A 19,476-nucleotide genomic window follows, 5' to 3' on the forward strand; every position below is an offset into this window, starting at 1 on the left:
TAAGCCAGAAAAGAAAACAGGGAACAAGTATAAATTAGTAGCTCAGGAGACTCTTCAGGACTGTGGTGTGCCTCATTCTCCTTGCTCCTGTGCCTGCTCCTCGTCCTTTGCACATGATTTACACTTCCCACCTGTGCTCCTAGTTAGAATGGGTTCATGTGATCCTTGTCACTTTGCCTGTCCTGCTTTGTATTGGGGTCTTTTGTTCTTACACTTGAATTTAAGGGTTTTTTTCCCAGTTCTATGAAAAACGTAAGTGGAATTCCTATGGACTAATTAAATCTGTTGATCACTTTCACACCGATAGCCATTTTTGCACTATTCTGTCAATCTGGGGGTATGGGATGTCTTTTAATCTTTTAGTGTCTTCAACTTCTTCAATACCTTAAATTCTTCATTGCACAGATTTTTCACCTCCTGGGTTAGCTTTAATCCTAGGAACTTTATTTTATTGTAATCAGGATTTTTTTCCTGGTATCTTTCTCAATGAACTTATTATTGGTATAAAAGGAAAGCTTTTAAATTACCATTTTAATTTTATATTCTGCTAATTCACTAAAAGTGTTTATCAAATCCAAGTGTTTTGTAGAGTTATTAGGGTCTTTTGGATACAGGATCATGCCGTCTGCTGAGACGAACTGGTCTTTGAGACACACAGTAAGTGGGCTCTAAGGGTCCTGGTATCTGCCTCTCTCCTAGGTGTAGTCCTACTTCAGAGAGAGAGGTGCCTGATAAGCTCTCTTTATTTGTAAGAATGTCTTTTGTATCTCTCTGCCTTATAGTCCATCTCTGCTTTCTCAGACGTTCTCTTCATCCTGTCTGTATTTCTTGGTTATTTTCTTATTATCTTTTTTGTTATTTCTTCTTACAGCATTTTGGCTTCATGTGTGCCGAGTAAGTGCTCTACTGAACTGCCTCCCTAGGTCATATTCTAGAGTTTAAACAATTTCCAGATGTACTTAGTCATCCGTGTATATTTGAGAATCTCTGAATGATTCTGAAGTAGAGCAAACAGCCAGTGGCATAATGAGTGTACGTCTAGGAAGTGCCAGTCGTGCTGGCTGTCCACGCTGCATCCTTTGTGGACAGGCTAGGCTCGAGTTGTGAGTGATGCTCCTGCCTCAGCCTCAGAAGTGCTGGGATTGTAGACTTGAGTCGCCATGTGTAGTGGTTTTCTCTTTGTGTTTGTATCTTAGGTACGCAACACAACTTGAATTATAAATTAATAATTATTTAAAATCTGAACTATTAGAAATGCCAAAAGAGGCCAACAGAAAATTGCAATCCTTGAAACTGCTAATATGGACACACTATTTAGTGTATGAAATCCTTGAAACTGCTAATATGGACACACCATTTAGTGTATGAAATCCTTGAAACTGCTAATATGGACACACTATTTAGTGTATGAAATCCTTGAAACTGCTAATATGGACACACCATTTAGTGTATGAAATCCTTGAAACTGCTAATATGGACACACTATTTAGTGTATGAAATCCTTGAAACTGCTAATATGGACACACTATTTAGTGTATGAAATCCTTGAAACTGCTAATATGGACACACTATTTAGTGTATGAAATCCTTGAAACTGCTAATATGGACACACCATTTAGTGTATGAAATCCTTGAAACTGCTAATATGGACACACCATTTAGTGTATGAAATCCTTGAAACTGCTAATATGGACATACTATTTAGTGTATGAAATTATACCCAGATTTTAAAATTCTCTTCAATATACTCATAGATTTTTTTAGTTGAGTTGAAATGAACCAAAACAGCCTGGAAACTAGAGTTTTAGAGGAATATAACTAGTAAATGGTTCCTGCCCCCCAAATTTCAAATTTAGTTGTATGATCGAATAAGAGCATTTTACCTTCAAGACACTGAAATGGTAGCCAGGCATGGTATTGCATACATTGTATTCCCAGCACTCTGGAGGCCAAGACAGAAAGAACTGGAGTTTGAGACCAACCTGTGCTACAGAGCAAGACCTTGTCTTAAAAAAATAAATAAAATAAATAAAAAGTTTCTGACTTTTATAATTTCAGTGGTTTTATTTTTCCTTTGTGTGTGTGTGTATATATATATAGTAAACAAATTAACTTAGAAAATCATTTGCCAAAACTGTTCTGTATGAAGACTGCCTGGCATGTAGAATATAGTTGATAAGTTTGAAAATGAATCGAGTTTTGAAGTTTCTACTTAACTTTCAGTTATTCTGTTTTAAAAGATGCACAGTTTGAAAGTGATGAATGTATTACACCCTTGGAATCGGCCCTGATGATTTGGGATTCAATTGAAAAGGAACATGACAAACTTCATGAAGAAATACAGAATTTAATTAAAATTCAGGTATGAATATTATTTTGTGCTTGTTTTGCTATAATACTCTATCAGTTACTTGGCCCATTGGTGAAACAAAACACCTTAGGGAGAGCCTGTAGAGATGGTTTAGTAATTAAGAGCAGTTCTGCTTTTGCAGAGGACCTGAGTTCAGTTCCCAGCACCCACAGTAGGAGTGCACAGCCACCTGTAACTCCAGTTCCCTGTTCTGGTCTCTGCAGGCGCCTGCACACATGCGCATGCACACAGATTTATACACATAAAGAAAAATAAATTCTGAGGAAAAAATGAAAACATAATCAGAGAGGAAGGATTTATTTTAGCTTATTATTTGAGATGGTAGCAGTCCATGTTGTGGGAGGCAGAGCATAGGAGTGTAAAGTGATTGGTCATCTTGTGTCGAATCAGGAAGCAGAGAGAGATGAATGCTTAGTGTTCACGTACTTCTTTTGTTCAGCCCATAACATAATTTTCGCCCATGGAAGTGCTGCCGATGTTCAGGGTAGGTCTTCACTTCTCAGTTAGTCCGTTCTAGAAATGGAGACTGAATATTAACTGTCACAAATATGAAAACATCTAACATCCAGAATAAAAATAACCTGTCAGAAGTTGTGTATAAACCTAGTGAGAATTTTAATGACATCTTTTTATTTAGAACACTGACTATAGTCTTCACATGAGCACCAAGCCCAGAACTTAATGTTTTATATTCAGGTGTATGTTGCCTCCAGATTGTAGGAAGCACTGTAGCTACTTAGAATATTACCAAACAAACTTTAAAACTAAGGATTCATGCTCTCCTCTTTTTTACCTAAGTACTATAAATATTAGGGGGAAGTAGCAGGTGCTATGATTTGCTTGTTTATTATGGGGTGTTGGTTTTGGTTCTGAGGATTGAGCCCAAGACCTCACACATGCCATGCATGCCGTGTGTGGATTTTTGTGAACAAGAGTATGTAGAATTTTAACCATGCTAAGATTTGAATTACAGTAGACTGCTTAAGAATAAGAAAGCAGAAAAGTCAAACATCTACCTTCCAGCTAAAGCAAATATTTCCTTTGTTCAATAAATTTTTCCTCAGCTTTAGAAGTTTTGTAAAAAAATTTTTTCTAAGTTGTCCAAGAGAGAGAGACCCAAAGTAGTATCCTACTTAGTGTGATTGTCAAATGAAATTAGGACCTGGAGATGTGACATTGGGTAGAAAAACACCTGCTTCTTGTAAGAATTCAACTTAGAAAAAAGAGATTTTTCATGTTTTCCCTATCTTTGCGATGCTAAAGAAAGTTTTTTTAAAAAATTAATTATGCTTTTTTTAATTAATTGATTTATTTGTTATGTATATAACATTCCCTCCATGTATGCCTACATGCCAGATCTCATTATAGGTGGCTGTAGCCACAATGTGGTTGCTGAGACTTGAACTCGCAACCTCTAGAAGAGCAGCCAATGCTCTTAACCTCTGAGCCATCTCTTCAGCCCTAAAGAAAGCTTTCACTACACTACTAGACAGTTGAGATGGTGCCATAGCATTTAGTGTGTTGTTGCTTTGCCACACTGTGGTTTGCAGCTCACACAACAGTTCTATGGGGGTAGTGTGCTGTCTCCACCGTGTAGAGCATATGGAAATGGGCAGTGGGAGCGGTATATTTCCAGATATAATAATAATAACTTCCAGTCTATTAATTACTGCTTAGAGATGCTGAACAGACTCTAAATGTGTACAGAACTAGAGAGAATTTTTTAACTTTTTAAGCCATAATTATTTCATCATTGAAAAAATTTTTCAAATAAAATGCATAAAAATGTTTAAAATGATGTCTTTCAGTATTATCTATGCACTTAGTCAAATAATGGTTGGACATTTTAAAAAGCAATTTAAGGTTTGTATATGTCATCTTTAAGGCTGTAGCTGTTTGTATGGAAAGTGGCAACTTTAAGGAAGCAGAAGAAGTGTTTGAAAGAATATTTGGTGATCCAGAATCTCACACGGTAATTATTTATAGTAAAGCGATAGAATTAATTTTACAACTGTTTGTAAGGGGTGAGGAAAACAGAAAATTGAAGGAGAAAAAAAGTGATTTACTAAACTCAATATATTAAAAAAATTCTAACAATAATCAAAACAAAAATTTAGTATTCATTTACCCTTTTATCTATCAAGTACTTATATTTGCACTATGTTCAACTTAATAGTCACTTTCCAGGGTTCAGAAACTATATTGGCGGTTTGGTGGCTGCCACATTAGGCAGCATAAGTACGGAGAGGAAATATAACTTGCTTATTTTTCTAGAATCCCCCACCTCCTCATTTATTGATTGAATGATTGATTTTTATTGCTGTGTGGTTGAGATAAAATTCAGTTCTGTATCCAAAACTTAAAACTCAAAACTTTGCCACTAATTACTAGGATTACATATACTACTGGCCTTCCCCCTTTTTCTGTACTTTCTTTTCCCTTTTGCTTTTTTTTTTTTTTTTTGAGATGGGATCTCAAGAGTGTAACATCACACCCAGCTGGAGTTATAGTTTGTCTGTGTATATTAATATAGTCAGTAGGCCTCTGGTTGTTTTTATTAAAAACAGTGTTGTTAGGGTAAATTAAATATCTTCAAAGAAAGCATAATCTTACATTTTTAGGAATTTTTTTTATTGAACATCTATACCTCTAGAAGAAAATAATGTGTTCTAGGTATTTGAGTAGGAAGAGACTTGTATGAGGAGCCCCTACATCAGGAAACTAGCTAGCTAGAAATGAAGCTCTGTGTGGACTCTAGCACTTGCCTCAAATGTGCAAGTCCTTTGGTCTTTGGCACCATCAACAAGAAAGGTTAGATAGGCATGGGATAGTACAGATAGACCTGTGACACTACATCCAAGCCCAGGTGTGTGTGTGTGTGTGTGTGGTGAGAGATCCTTTTGAGACGGGGGGGGGGGGGGGGGGGGTGGTGAGAGACAGATCCTTCTGAGGCAGATGGGGGTGGTGAGAGAGAAATCTTTTGAGGCAGGTATTTGGGGCAGGGGGGGGGGGAGATACTTTTGAGACTATCTCAAATAAAAACCTAGAACCTCATCCAAATCTTGTCATTTGAGGAAGTCTTCTCCAGCATAACTACTAACCAGCCTTCTCCAACTAAAAGTCTGTTTTATAGTGGAATTATATACAAGGTTGTGATTATAATAGTTTGTTCCTCTTTTTGTTGTTGTATGAGTAGGTCGTAGTTTATCTTTCCTGTGCTGGACATTTAAGGTATTTTATTCTTTGCTGTAAAGTACGTTAATAGGTCTTGTGGAGCAGACTGATGCACTTTTGTTCATTGTATGCTTAGGAGTAAAATTCCTGAGTAATAAATAGCTAGACATACTCACTTGTACTTATCAAATGACATTCCTTCAATTTTAGTAGGTGCTGCCTATAGTTTTCCAAAGTAGTTAACAACAGTTGCCCTATAGACCTTACCTGTGGTTTTCATTTTAGTTTTTCTCGCAAATAAATAGTACTGTCATATTGGGTTTAATTTGCCTGAAAATTACTGAAGGCAGAATGCTATTTATTGTGCTAGTAGATAGAGTAGAGGGTCTAGTTGGCATAATTAATAACTAGTTTGACCCTTCTCCCTGGATATAATACCCCAGAAATTTCAGCAGAGAGCCTGATGATTTTGTTGGATTTCCTACCCATGTATTTCATCTTAGTGTTGCTAGGTTAATGAAAACTCTACTGTGTTTCTGTCTCAGCAGAGGAAACCTTACAGCCAGTACACAAATACACTTAGGAGAAAGTATTCACCTTCTCTAGTGTTGGCATAGTCAGTAGGACATTGCCAACTAACTCACTGAACTGTTTCCCATACTTTAAGACTGGCAGCACTTTTCACTGATTAAAACAGCAACAACTGACCTAAAAGATGGCAGAGTGCTTAGATGCCTGCATACCTTCCTCTCTGAAGTATAAATTGGTGCATTAGAGAGTCAAGGCAAAACATGCAAGCACACATTCCAGTGAGTTCCATTTCTAGTTAAATACTTTAGAATAACTTAAGTTTCCTATATATTCTAAAAGCCATGAAGCTTTAAAAACAAACAGGAAAAACCCAGATCTTATTGAGACAATTTGTCTAGGATCAAGACTACAGTTTCTTCATGTTCTATAGCATTTATTGTTTGTCCAGCACTGAGACAACTACTTTATACGAAAAATTTATATTGAACACAAGAGGATTAAGAGAAAATGGTTGAGCATTGCAGTAATAGCAAATAACCTAAGTTCTTCAAGCAACTAAATGAACAAATGATGATTGGTACATATACTAGACAGCTGGTACAAGTAACTCTTCCTATACATTAGCATAAGTAATTGCCAGGAACATAGAATTAAGAAAAATATAACAAGTTTCAGAAAAATCACTTTTTTACAAATGATGCTATTTGTATAAGATTAAAGCCACAGGACTTCACAGATCCTGCAATGAAGTAAATTGCTTTCTATGCAAAAGTATGAAGAGCTGTACTCAGATTCCCAATACCCACATAAAAAGCCAGATATGGTAGCAGGTACATGTAATCCCAGTTCTGGGAGGCAGAGACTGGAGGGTCACTGGGGCTTAGTGGCTAGCCTGTCAATAATCAGTGAGGAGCAGGTCCGGTGAGATAACCTGTCTAAAGATATCAGGTGGGGAGCAGTAGAGGAAGACATGCATCACATATGCATGCCAACATCTGTCAATAAAATTAAAACCAGTAAACTATACTGTTATTTGTACAACATATTTATATGTCTGGGTAGTAGGCAATTAAGTTTATAATCTCTGTTCCCTCCTATGTGTCTGAAACAAAACATGTAGAAATGTGGGGGCATTTTAAAGGAAGACAGTACATGGGTCTTTTAAAGCAGAATTATAACTCTTAATTGTATCTCTTTGAGTTTATATTTACAAAATAATTGTTTTTTTAATCAGTATTTAAAATTTGGTTTGTGTTAATACATTTCTGTTTTTTCTTTAGTCTTTAGAAAGGAAATTACTCAGGATAATCTCTCAGAAAGATGCATTCCACTCCTTTTTTCAACATTTCAGCTATAACTGCATGATGGAGAAAATTAAGAGTTATGTGGATTGTGTGCTGAATGAAAAATCATCAACTTTTCTGATGAAGGTACACATTATCTCAAGGAAAGAGAATGTAATGATGAAGGAGAGGACTTGAAAGAGAGAGTCTTAAAATCTGACCCGAATTTTAAGTTAGTGACTAAAGTGGAATAGCATCATTAATTTGTGGTAACTGTACTTCAGAATCTTTGGGTGTGTACATGGATATGTACACGTGTGTATGTGTGCAGAAGAGGGCATCATATTCCCTGCAGCAGTTGTGAGCCACCTGATGCAGGAGCTGAACTTGTTTTTAGCAAAAGAAGCTCTTTAGCTAACACTTGTCTTCAGCTGCTAAAATTTTGTTTAAGATTGCCTGGAGACCATCCTTTCTATCAAATTTATTTACAAGAGAAAAAACCTTCCATAATATCTATAAGCCAAGCAATAGACCCTAGAGTTGCTAGCATCATCAGAATTGTGAAAATAATGTGATACCTTCTGTTAGCCTGTGAATAGATTCCTCTGCTACAGCTCTCAAAGATTGTGTTGCTTGTTTAAAAATGCCTAGTGTATTCTTTTTTCTCCTTCCCCTCCATATTCAACCTTTTTAAAGGCAGCAACAAAAGTAGTGGAAAATGAGAAAGCAAGGACACTAGCTTCTGAGAATAAGCCAGATGCTACTAATACTGAAACAGAAACTGAAGTTAATTTGAATAAAGGAGAAAGGTTTGTACACTCTTGATTTCTTTTAAGTTCTTAGGATTATTTTGTCTTTAACATAGGTGATGCTAGCAAGCCATTATTAAGTAATAACTGAGTAATTGATGGGCTTGAGTATTTGGAGTACTATAGAATTATTTCAGGATTTACACGAAGTATATGTTAAGCAAAGAAAGGAGCGAAAATACCAGTTTAATGTGTATAGAGTTATTTACTATTTTTAGTGAAGATGTGCTTAAGAAATGGGGTTGCACTTAGAAATCTGATTCATTTTTGCCTCTTATTTGGGCTCAGATTCTACTTACCTTTGGTATATATTACGTTTTAGTATTTTAAAATACTTTTCTCTATGTTTTTCAAGGATATTGTGCTCTACTCAAAAAAAAAAAAAAAAAAAAAGCAGCAGTTGGCTCCAGTGCTGGAAGGAGTGTCCTAGTTAGTCCTCTCTGTTGGGAGGTAGTAACAGTCTCAGATTATTTTCAGGTATCTTCAAGGTCGGTTTGCTTTAGGAATTTTGTTTGTTTGAGCTACATCCTCAGCCAAGGGGCGGCGCTTTTTTGGTATTTGTTTTTTGTTTTATTCTTTTGGACAGCTTTTGTGTAACTGATGCTGCCCTTGATCAAACATTCACTAAGTCACTGAGGCTCACTTGAAACAGATCCTGATCCTCCTGCCTTCACCACCCAGATGCTACACTCAGAATATGCCACAGCACCCAGGTGGGGAACGGGAAGAAGGTTAACATTTTGGCGTGTGTGTACGCGTGTGCGAGTGTCAGAGAACAAGCTGTGGGAGCTGGCTCTCTATTATGTTGGCCCCAGGTAATGAGTTCTGGGTAGTCGAGCTTAGCAGAAAAGAAACAGTAACCTTTACTCACTGAGCCATCTCTCAAGACTCTAAGGATAAATATTGCACTTTTGTTTTTTGAGCTAACTCTACTGAAGATGATAAAATTTGACCATTATAAAGATTCTTATTTTTTTTAATTTTATTTATTATTGTTGTGTGTGTGTATGCATTCATATGTGCACCATAGTACATGTGTAAATGTTTGAGGGCTTCGGGTAGTAGGTTCTTTCCTTTCAGGATGGATTCTGGGATTTGAAATGAAATCATCAGATTTACAGAACAAGTGCTTTTATCCACTGAGCCATTTGTCAACCCAAGATTTCTTGTGTTTAACCCATGATAAATTCTTTGTTACTGTACACTTAACCCAAAGCTAGGTAGTTAAAATCTTTTGATTTCTAGACAAATGGATTTAGTAGCCCACATAATATTTAAAGTTCCAAGGATGCTATCTTAACTACTGTTTAAAGGTGACTGTTTATAACCCTTTAGGACTAAGGCTAAATCATCCCAGAATCTTCTCCTTTTTGTTCCTATGTATCAGAGCATGGTTTGCTCCTCATTCATCTCAAAGGCTGCACTAAAGTCCTATTTTGTCATTGATAAACAAACCATTTTGAGAATTAAATATCTCATTCTGGCTCTATTTAATGTATTATATTTGGAAAATAAATGATCCTGAGACCAGTATATCATGTAACTTAAGCCTCCTTGTTCAATGTTAGTAGTGCTGTATTATAGAATTAAAACCTAAATTATAGTTCTTGGAAGTAAGTTCATGTGCTTTGTTCTCCTTATGTAGCCCCACTCAATCATCTCAGAAGTCTCCTAGACACAGACATAGTACAGAGTGGGAAGTAGAGCCCTTCGTGGTCTCATCTGTTTTTCTATACTCTTGACTCTCCTTGACTTCATCTATCCACTGTCTTTCCATTTCAGAAATCCTTATCTGACGATTTGTATCCAAGGTTATAATATAGCTTGGTTCCACATAATACATCCTTAAAGTGAATTCCAGGGTTTACTTTTGCAAAAGTAAATGTTTAAATTTCTTCCCAACTTAAAACTTTTAGCTCTCAGTACTATAGATTGAACCAATGGCAGGATATGAACATACTTTTTTTAATTGAAAATAGGTTTTTAAAAATACAGTATATTCTAATCATGGTTTCCCCTCCCTTTACTCCTTCCAATTCTTCCCTCACCTCTCCTCCCATCCGGATCCACATCCTTTTCCATTTCTCATTAAAAAACAAACAGGCATCTAAGAAATAATAATATTATCTAAGAAATAATAATAAAATGAGATGAATCAAAAATAAATATGACAAAACAACCAAACAAGAAAAAGAACCAAAGAAAAAGCACAAGAAACACATACAGGTGCAGAGATACATTTTTGTACACCAAGGAACCACATAAAAACTAAAACCAGAAGCCCTAATATATACACAAAGGACCTATAAGATAGAAAAGGAAAAAAAGCACCTGACTTAGCATTATGAGACAAAGATGCTGCTGAATTATTTTGATGTTGCCATCTACTGCTAGGCATGGAGCCTACCCGTAAGAATGGTTTCTTTCCCCAATGAGACCCCCTTAGAGAAAACTAATTTATTATTTTCAAGTGGTTATCAGTTGTACATAGTTTCTTGGTTAGTGATAAGGGGTATGTGTCCACTTCCCCTCTCAGCACCAGGATGCCATCTGATACAGACTCACGCAGGCCCTGTGTATGTATGCTACCAATCTCTGGAGTTTATATGTACACCAGCCCTGTGATGTCTAGAAGGCTTTGTTTCCTTGGTGTCTTCTATCCCTGCTGGCTCAAACACTTTCTACCTTTTCTTGCACATAATTCTCTGAGCCCTGAAGAGAGGGATTTGATGAGACATCCCTTTTAAGGCTGAGTGTTTTAAGGTCTTTCCCTCTGTATATTGTCTAGCTGTGGCTCTCTGTATTTGTTCACAGCTGCTACAGGAAGAAGCTTATGATGGCTAAGCAAGACACAGGTCATGAGGAACGCAGAATCTTGTTAGGTGTCATTTTATTGCTACATTCCTTTTGCAGAACAGTAGTATTTGTTTTCCTCCTAGGTCCCTGGACTATCTAGTCCCAGGTTCTTAATCACTTAAGCAGTGCTGGGCATGGGTTCCTTCTCATGGAGTGGGCTTAACTCAAATCAGATGTTGATTGATTACTCCCACAAGTTTTGAGCAACTGTTGTACCGGTGTATATTGCAGGAAGGTCATGGTTGTAGATTGAAGGATTTGTAGCTGGGTTGGCTTTTACCTTTCTTCTTTGGTAGCATGCAGAGTGCACTCCAGTACTACGAACGTTAGTCAATATGGGTAAAGCCTCTATTAGGCACCAGTTTGACCTCTCCATATTCATTGAGTTGTGTAGGCATTGTCTTTAGCAATAGGGCCTTATTGTCTGTGGAAAGTCACCAACAGCCTAGTTTGTTTCGGGGTTCCCATGGGACCCCTTTGACCAACATCTCAATTAAGTGTAACCCATTTCCAGTACTGGAAGCATCATTTGGTGACGAGATACTTGGTTGATATTCTTTGGGGCTGTGTCTCTCCTGTTATTTGATGATTTTATTTAGACCACTGTCATATATGTGTATTGTGATAGAAAGCTACTCCTGTATGAAGTTTCCATGTGACGCCTCAATGGCCCTTAGTTTTAGCTGTTCCTTCCAATATTCTCTCCCTCCCCCCTCTTTTTTCTCCCTTTCTGTTTGATCATCCAATTTCAGCCCCTTCTCTTTATCTATCTATAACTGTTCTATTTCCATTTTCTAGGGAATCCATCCATCCCTCTTCCCCCAGTCCCTTATTGTCTACATAACCACTGTGGTGATGTGGATTGTAGCTTGCTTATCAATAATGACTTAACAACTAACATCCACATGTGAGTACCTAATGGTATTTTATCTTTTAGGTCTGAATTACCTCACTCAGGCTGATTTTTTTTTTTTTTAAGCTTCATCATTTACCTAAGAGTTTCATGATTCTATGTTAACAACTGAGTCATATAAGTCATACTTTTGACCAGGATATCTACTGTATTTGCAGCCTTCCCAATCCTCATTTCAGTTATCTGAGTTATTAGTTGACATATGCATTATTGTGGTACTTGGATTTAAGAAACCCTTATTTTACTTAATGACCACAAAGTACAAAAGTAGTGATGTACCAGAGGGTGACCTTGAACTTTGATTCAACCACCTTCAACTCTCAAGTGCTAGAATAACATGATGTACATTACTTCATCCAGCTTCTCAGAACAGTATTCTACCCATTAAATTTTATGAAAAGCAATTTTTTGGTTTTTCGAGGCAGGGTTTCTCTTTATAGCTTTGAAGTTTGTCCTAGAACTCACTCTGTAGTCCAGTCTGGTCTTGAACTTAGAGATCTGCCTGCCTCTTCCTCCTGAGTGTGAAGATCAAAGGCATGGACCACCACCGCCCAGCAAGAAAAAAATTTTAGGGGGCTGGAGAGATGGCTCAGTGGTTAAGGCCTGCTCTTCCAAAGGTCCTGAGTTCAATTCCCGGCAACCACATGGTGGCTCACAACCATCTGTAATGAGGTCTGGTGCCCTCTTCTGGCCTGCAGACATACACACAGACAGGATATTGTATACATAATAAATAAATAAATATTAAAAAAAAAGAAAAAAATTCTAAAGTAAACATGATGGCCCATCCCTGTAATCCCAGCACTTGGGAGGCTAGAGCAAGAGGATCTTGAGTTCAGAGCCAGCCTGGTCTATTTACACAGCAAGACTCTGTCAAACACACAAAAAGGAAAAAAAGAACTTTGTCAGGGCTGAAGTGGCTCAGCAGTTAAGAGCATCTGCTGCTTCTGCAAAGCACACAGGTTTGGTGCCCGTTAACCACTTGGTAGCTCACTACTCTCTGTAACTCCAGATCCAAGGAATCTGATTCCTCTTCTCACCATCTCACATGGAGCACATACATATGTAGGCAAAACACGCATGCACATAAAAAAAATAACTCTTTAAATCAAAAAAAAGGAAAGAAAAGGACTTTTTTTTTTTTTTGCAGGTTTTGGTGTCTTTATTGTTTTTGCTGAGTACTTAAACATTATCTGCTTTGTCCTCCTACTTTTTACTGTCTAACAACACAGAACAGAGTTCTCTGACCTTCAAATACTATCATTTGTTCTTGGAAAAGTTTCTTAGTTCCTCCTTCCCTTATTTTTATTCTCTTCAGTATAAGCTCATATTTTCTATTCAGAATCTCCCTCAACCATCACCTGTGAAAATTTTGCCTAGCTCAGCTCTCTGCTTAGATTGTTAGGTCTGTGCTCTCAGAGTACAAGCCATCAAGTCATGCATTCATGATAAACCCTTAACTGTGGAAATAAATTATCTCTTTATTATAAGACTAATAATTCTTTGAAGTTTTTTTGTTATTTTTAGTTTTTTATTTGCTTTGGGTTTTTTGTTTGTGTGTCTGTATGTACATATGCATGCAAGAGCATGCAAGCACACGCATGCTGTAGTGCAGACCTATTTGAAGGGTTCTGTTTAACTTTGAACATCTTAAGTGGCTCAGTATCTCTCATGCCTGACTCATTGCCAGACACACAATAAAAATTTGACTGAGTATTAATTACAGAGAGGAAAGTCAAAACTAGAGACAGGATTGAAATTGGTAAACAAATATAAAGTCCATTCTGGAAGCTAAACCAGGAAGAGTCAACATCAGATGGCCAATAGCAGGACAGCAATTGACGGGATGCGACTGAAGCAGGTGCGACATTGGCAGTGTGATTGTGAGGGTAGACAAATGCCAGGAAAATTGAAAATTTACATCTATAAAACTGAAGGAGATGACTATTTTCTCTAATACAGCTTATAAGCCATTTGAGTAATAAGAATTATAGGCAATAAACTATAGCACAAAACCCATAGTTCATTACTAATCTAAAGATTTAGATATTGTCATTAAGATAGGTAGAGGTTTTAGTTTTGAGCATAACCTTGAAGGGAAGTTTTGTTTTGTTTTGTCTCACTATGTAGCCCTGGTTGGTTTGGAGCTCACTCTGTAGACTAGGCTGGTCTCAAACTCACAGAGATCCCAGATGTTAGGATTAAAGGGTGTGTATGCCTAACTGGTTAAGATTTTTTTATATGTGAAGCTAGGGGTATGGCTCAGTTGGTAGAGTACTCGCCTATCTTGCACAAATCCCTGGATTTGATTCCCAGCACAGTATAAAACCTGGAATGGTAACATATACTTAGCACTGTGAGCTGGAAACAGTAACAGAAGTTTAAGGTCATTTTTGGTTATATAGCAAATTTGAAACCAACCCGGCTACATGAGACCCTATCTTCAAAAGAGAGTGTGTGTGTGTGTGTGTGAGACCCACACGGGAGCACCGGACAGAAATCTCAAGGTCCAAATCAGGAGCAGAAGGAGACGGAGCACGAGCAAGGAACTCAGGACCACGAGGGGTGCACCCACACACTAAGACAATGGGGATGTTCTATTGGGATCTCACCAAGGCCAGCTGGCCTAGGTCTGAAAAAGCATGGGATAAATCCGGACTAGCTGAACATAGCAGACAATGAGGAATACTGAGAATTCAAGAACAATTGCAGTGGGTTTTTGACCCTACTGCACGTACTGGCTTTGTGGGAGCCTAGGCAGTTTGAATGCACACCTTACGAGACCTGGATAGAGGTGGGCAGTCCTTGGGCTTCCCACAGGTCAGGGAACCCTGATTGCTCTTCAAGCAGATGAGGGAGGGGGACTTGATTGGGGGAGGGGGAGGGAAATGGGAAGCGGTTGTGGGGACGAGGCAGAAATCCTTAATAAATAAATAAATTAAAAAAAAAAAGAAGTTTAAGGTCATTTTTGGTTATATAGCAAATTTGAAACCAACCCGGCTACATGAGACCCTATCTTCAAAAGAGAGTGTGTGTGTGTGTGCGCGCGCGCGTGTGTGTAAAACACACAGAAAAGAGAAATGGACCTCTTGGAGGAATAGAATTGAAAATGGCCATGTTGTGGTTTTGATGCTGTTTTAGTGAGATCAAAAAGGTGGGGGGTGTTGTTTTGTTTTGTTTCTAAACTTCAGTGGATGTGGCAGTGCATGACTTTTATGCTAGAGCACATGAAAGACTAAAACAGGAGGGGCATGAGTGAGTCTTGTCTGAGTTATATATTATCTCACTTCCTGCGTATTACCACATCCCCAAAAGTTCAGTTTGAGACAAATGTTTGATAAGGAAACAAACTTGAACCCATCAAATTATATACATTAACACTTGTGTTTTTTATGTATCAGTTGTGCTCAAGTAAAGCTGTTAAAAGAAAACTTAATGGAATAGGAGTTTTCTAAAGGAAAACATGGAAGATTCTTGGTTGCAATATTAACTGTGCTTAACTTGTGTTTGGGAAAGTTTGATTTGTAACCTCTTCAATCACATCTGAGCAAAAAGTGGCCACCTTTTAATGGATTCTGTAAGTCCTTAATTCAACCAGGATGGTCTTGTGTATTGAAATATGTCTTGACTATGCCAAGTAGTTCTCTTATACAGAGATCCATTTGTATATATTCTTAGAATTTTTTTTTCTTTTAAAGTGTTGGTGGCCAACAGTGTACAGAAACTGAATCCTTCATGAATACAGTATCCGTAATAAGGTAAAGTGACATTTTTCTTTGTCCCTAAAATCACTGATGAATGCAATTCATGTAGATTTAAATATGTTAAAGTTGGCACGTAAATGGTATAATTAGATACAGCTCAGAGACCTCTAACTGAATAGATACTCAAGACCCTGAAATGTCTTGGAATTTCTAGCTATAAAGACTTTGATATGGAATCTAGGGTTGTTTTGCATGGTTTCTAATAGACTATTGATGAACAAATAAGGAGCATATGTGCTCGTTCTGGTATTCTGTCATTATAACAAAGACTCCCTGCTAGAACAGGAAGGGCTAGAAGCTACATTTTCTTTGTTTCCATATGTTGACAGAAGTTTCTGTCCTGCCTGGTGCTGCAGCCGTTCAGTCCCAAAGAAACACACAAAGATCTACATTAATTATTAATTGTTGGCCTATTAGCTCAGGCTTCTTATTAACTCTTACATCTTAAGTTAGCCCATAGTTCTTTTCTGTGTTAGCCACATGGCTTGGTGTCTTTCATCAATGAGGCATTTTCATCTTGCTTCCTCTGCTTCTAGATGATAGCTTCAGGCTGAGACTTCCCCCTTCCCAAAATTCTCTTGTTTGTCACCCCACCTATACTTCCTGCCTGACTACTGGCTAATCAGCATTTTATTAAAAACAATACAAGTGACAGGGTACAAGACCATTGTTCCACAGCACCCCCCCCCTTATTTTCAAAACAAAAACTCTGAATCGAATCTTTGTTTAGCAAGAGAAGAGAGTGAACACACACTTTACAGCTGCATTTATAGTATAAGAGAACATGCCCAATTGAGCTGGTATCTTAAAGGCTGAAGGAGCTCCCACAGCACCCATATTCCAATTATATGAAATTATTTGCAGAAACTCTTTCTGATCTACTATAAATGCTGTGAAGGACAATCTAACATGTCCAAAGAGCAGAAAGTCTGTGTAAATTATTATAGAAATATCAATTGATTTGCTGAGTGGATATATGGGAAGGGTTGGCTAACTTAGTGTGGAAAGGATTGGTGATTAGGATGTAAGAATCCAAGATTATAGGATTTGTCCGTAAAAACACTGTATTAGATTATCTATATCTGGGGAGGAAAGGGAACAGGGTCTCAATATGCTGCCCTGGCTAGTGTGGAACTTTGTAAAGTTTGTGCTGGCTTCAAACTTTCACTCATTATCCTACCTCAGCCTCTTAGTGCTAAGATTACAGGCATGCACCGTAATGCCTTACTTAAAATAATTCGTAACCACACCCCTAGCTATAAGAAAGATGGGTGAATGGTAAAGTTCTTGGAAGGATAAAGACTGGAAACGAGATATGATAAAAGATGATATCAGTAGCATTCCTGGGTGGCTGAGATTTCTGTGGAAGCTGGAGTAGCTTTTATTAGAAATAAAAACTACTGAAGCTGGTGATAAATCTCAGTGATGGAGCCCTTGCTTAGCATGTGTAAGGGCCCAGATGCATTCCCTAACACCGGGAAAAAAAAAAAAAACAAAACAAGGTGAAACACTTGTTTGGAGCACTGTGACTTGTGGGAGATTGAAGGTTAAGCTAGTTCCTCTTGAAAAGGTCCAGAGGAAAGGACTATTTTTCCAAGGTGGAGCAGCAATGGGGATGGAGGCTAGACTTAGAGGTGAAGAGTTTGAGAATAGCCTTCTAAAGAATATAATGCAATACAATAGAACACTTTAGGAGAGAGAAAAGGTAAGAAAGAATTTGCTAGTCGCGGAATGTTTTCGTGGATAAGAGTATAGCTAAAATACCTATGTAAGTTCAGGCACACTGCTTTTTAGGTTCTAATTTGCTTCTTTATAAAATCAGGGCTGTTGAAGAAAAATATGCCACGTCCATTATTTCCAGTATAAATTTACCTTTTTTAAAAAAGAAAAAGTCTTGGATGCTGAAAAGCACATGATCTACCATCAAATAAAGAAATTTTGAAAATTCTCCTGCAGAAAATGATTTAGAGGCCAGAGGAGAGAAGGAAAATAAATTCTTTGTAATTTGAGTAGGGTTTGGGGGTTCTTTTTTGTTTTGTTTTTGTTTTGTTTTTCCTTCTCAGTCTATTTGGAAAACTGATAGAATCTTGCTTTCTGAGTAGATGAACAGTAAAAAGATGAAATAAAAGAAAGTTTGACAATAGAAATATTAAAAACTAACATTGGTCACTAAAGAGAGCAACAAGAGAGTCAGGCCAGTGTAGAAGATTCTATTGCAAAGGTGACATCATTTTCCTTCTGTACCTTCACTAGTTTCTGGAATTAGTCACAAACTATCATGTTTTATTTAGGTCTCACAAGACGGTCTTATCTAAGTTGAAACAACAAAGCAGTCAACCAGATTTTAATAAGAAAGAAGCAAAAATTGGAATTCTTCAAAGTGAGTACCATTGCTATAGTCTTAGATGTAGAGGGTGCTCTAGCTGTTCACTTCACCACCGCAGCTCAAGATGTGCTCAGAAGACCAAACGCCAGCTTTAGAGTTTTGATGTTCTAGTCTGAGTTATTTGGCTGTGGTAGTAAGAAGCATTGGTTTTCTGCTTACCTATGTTTAGCAACTTTAGACTTTTTTGAGGAATGAATGGAATTAAAACTCATTATTAACATTGATTAAGTGAATTCCGAATCAGTACTTCCAGGGAAAATAGAAAAAGTTAGGTTCTTTGATCTTCAATAACATTTTTTATCAGTTAATCAATACACAATCTTGTTTTATTTTGTTCTATTTAAAGGCACTGTGTTGTTGGCTCATTAATGTTGAATCATTGCCAGCTTCACTACAATGCATGCCTGAGTAAAGTATATTTCATGTTGCCCTCTGACCTCCACAGGTACACACGCATGTGCCCACTCATAAATAAACCATACTTTTTTAAGTTTGAATAAAACATATGAAGTTCTTTGAAAACTGGCTCAATTTGTGACTGTAAATATAAATTTAAGCTTTGGAGTGTAGAATGATTTAAACAAAAGTTTCTCCCCAAAAGTCAATCTTCTGTTTTTCTTAGTTAGCTTGATTTTAGTTGGTTTGGAATCAAACTAACCAAATTGGATGATTTTGTTCAGTTCAGAATCTGGCAGTGTAGTCTAGCCCTATCTCAAACTTGTGATCCTCTTATTTTGGCCTCCAGAGTCTACCTGTGTGTGACATCATGCCTAGTTCTTATGTTTTGTGTAATCAGGGCTTGAAGCATTCTTTTCTTAATATAATCCCTATGAAATTCTTCCTTATTGATTTAAGTTTATTATCATGAACCCTGAAATTGGGATTCTCTTTTTGTGTCTTCATTTTATTTCCTATTTGTCTGGATTTTTTTAAGTCTATGATTTCTAAATTCTTCTATGTGGTAAAGACTATCTGCTGTCCTTTGTGTTTCTTTAAAAAAGAAAGTGTATTTTAGAAGTATTTTTTGGTCACAGCTTTGCAAACAGATTGATTTTGACTTGCTACAGTGTTGAAGTCTAACATTAACATGACATATTCATATCTTTGTGTATGAGTTGGTTTTCTCTTTTACCTGACTAGATTTCCTAGGACATGTGCTCAGTGCTAGAAATCCCTCCTTAGTTAGTGCTTTAGTTTTGGATTTCCATTTAATTAAAGTGATATTTCACTTTGTACTTGATTATTTAATCTTCAACTAATTGAAGGTTGTTCTAAGTACCTTTTTTTCTATTGTTGACTTCCTGTTTAAATTCTGTTGTGGTCTGAGAATAGTTTGTAGTAGACAAAAAGTACCTGTGTCCTAAGCTGGCCATGAGCTTGCAGATGTTT

General features: G+C 37.2%; 1 protein-coding gene across 2 annotated transcripts in view; it reads left to right on the plus strand.

The window, feature by feature from the left end:
• The window catches only part of Terf1 (telomeric repeat binding factor 1), a 37,095-nt gene that overhangs the window by 5,308 nt on the left and 12,311 nt on the right, over window positions 1-19,476 (plus strand). Inside the window, exons 3-8 of one of the 2 annotated variants that reach the window (XM_041667885.1) lie at window positions 2,241-2,362; window positions 4,257-4,343; window positions 7,357-7,506; window positions 8,056-8,168; window positions 15,636-15,695; window positions 17,993-18,081. In XM_041667885.1, the coding sequence (XP_041523819.1) occupies window positions 2,241-2,362; window positions 4,257-4,343; window positions 7,357-7,506; window positions 8,056-8,168; window positions 15,636-15,695; window positions 17,993-18,081 (621 nt within the window). The remainder of the gene's footprint in view (window positions 1-2,240; window positions 2,363-4,256; window positions 4,344-7,356; window positions 7,507-8,055; window positions 8,169-15,635; window positions 15,696-17,992; window positions 18,082-19,476) is intronic. The other variant, XM_041667886.1, reaches the window with a different exon arrangement.

This window comes from Microtus oregoni, unplaced genomic scaffold, assembly GCF_018167655.1.
Source record: "Microtus oregoni isolate MIOR12 unplaced genomic scaffold, Mior012 000017F_ref0000208, whole genome shotgun sequence".
Classification (NCBI taxonomy): domain Eukaryota; kingdom Metazoa; phylum Chordata; class Mammalia; order Rodentia; family Cricetidae; genus Microtus; species Microtus oregoni.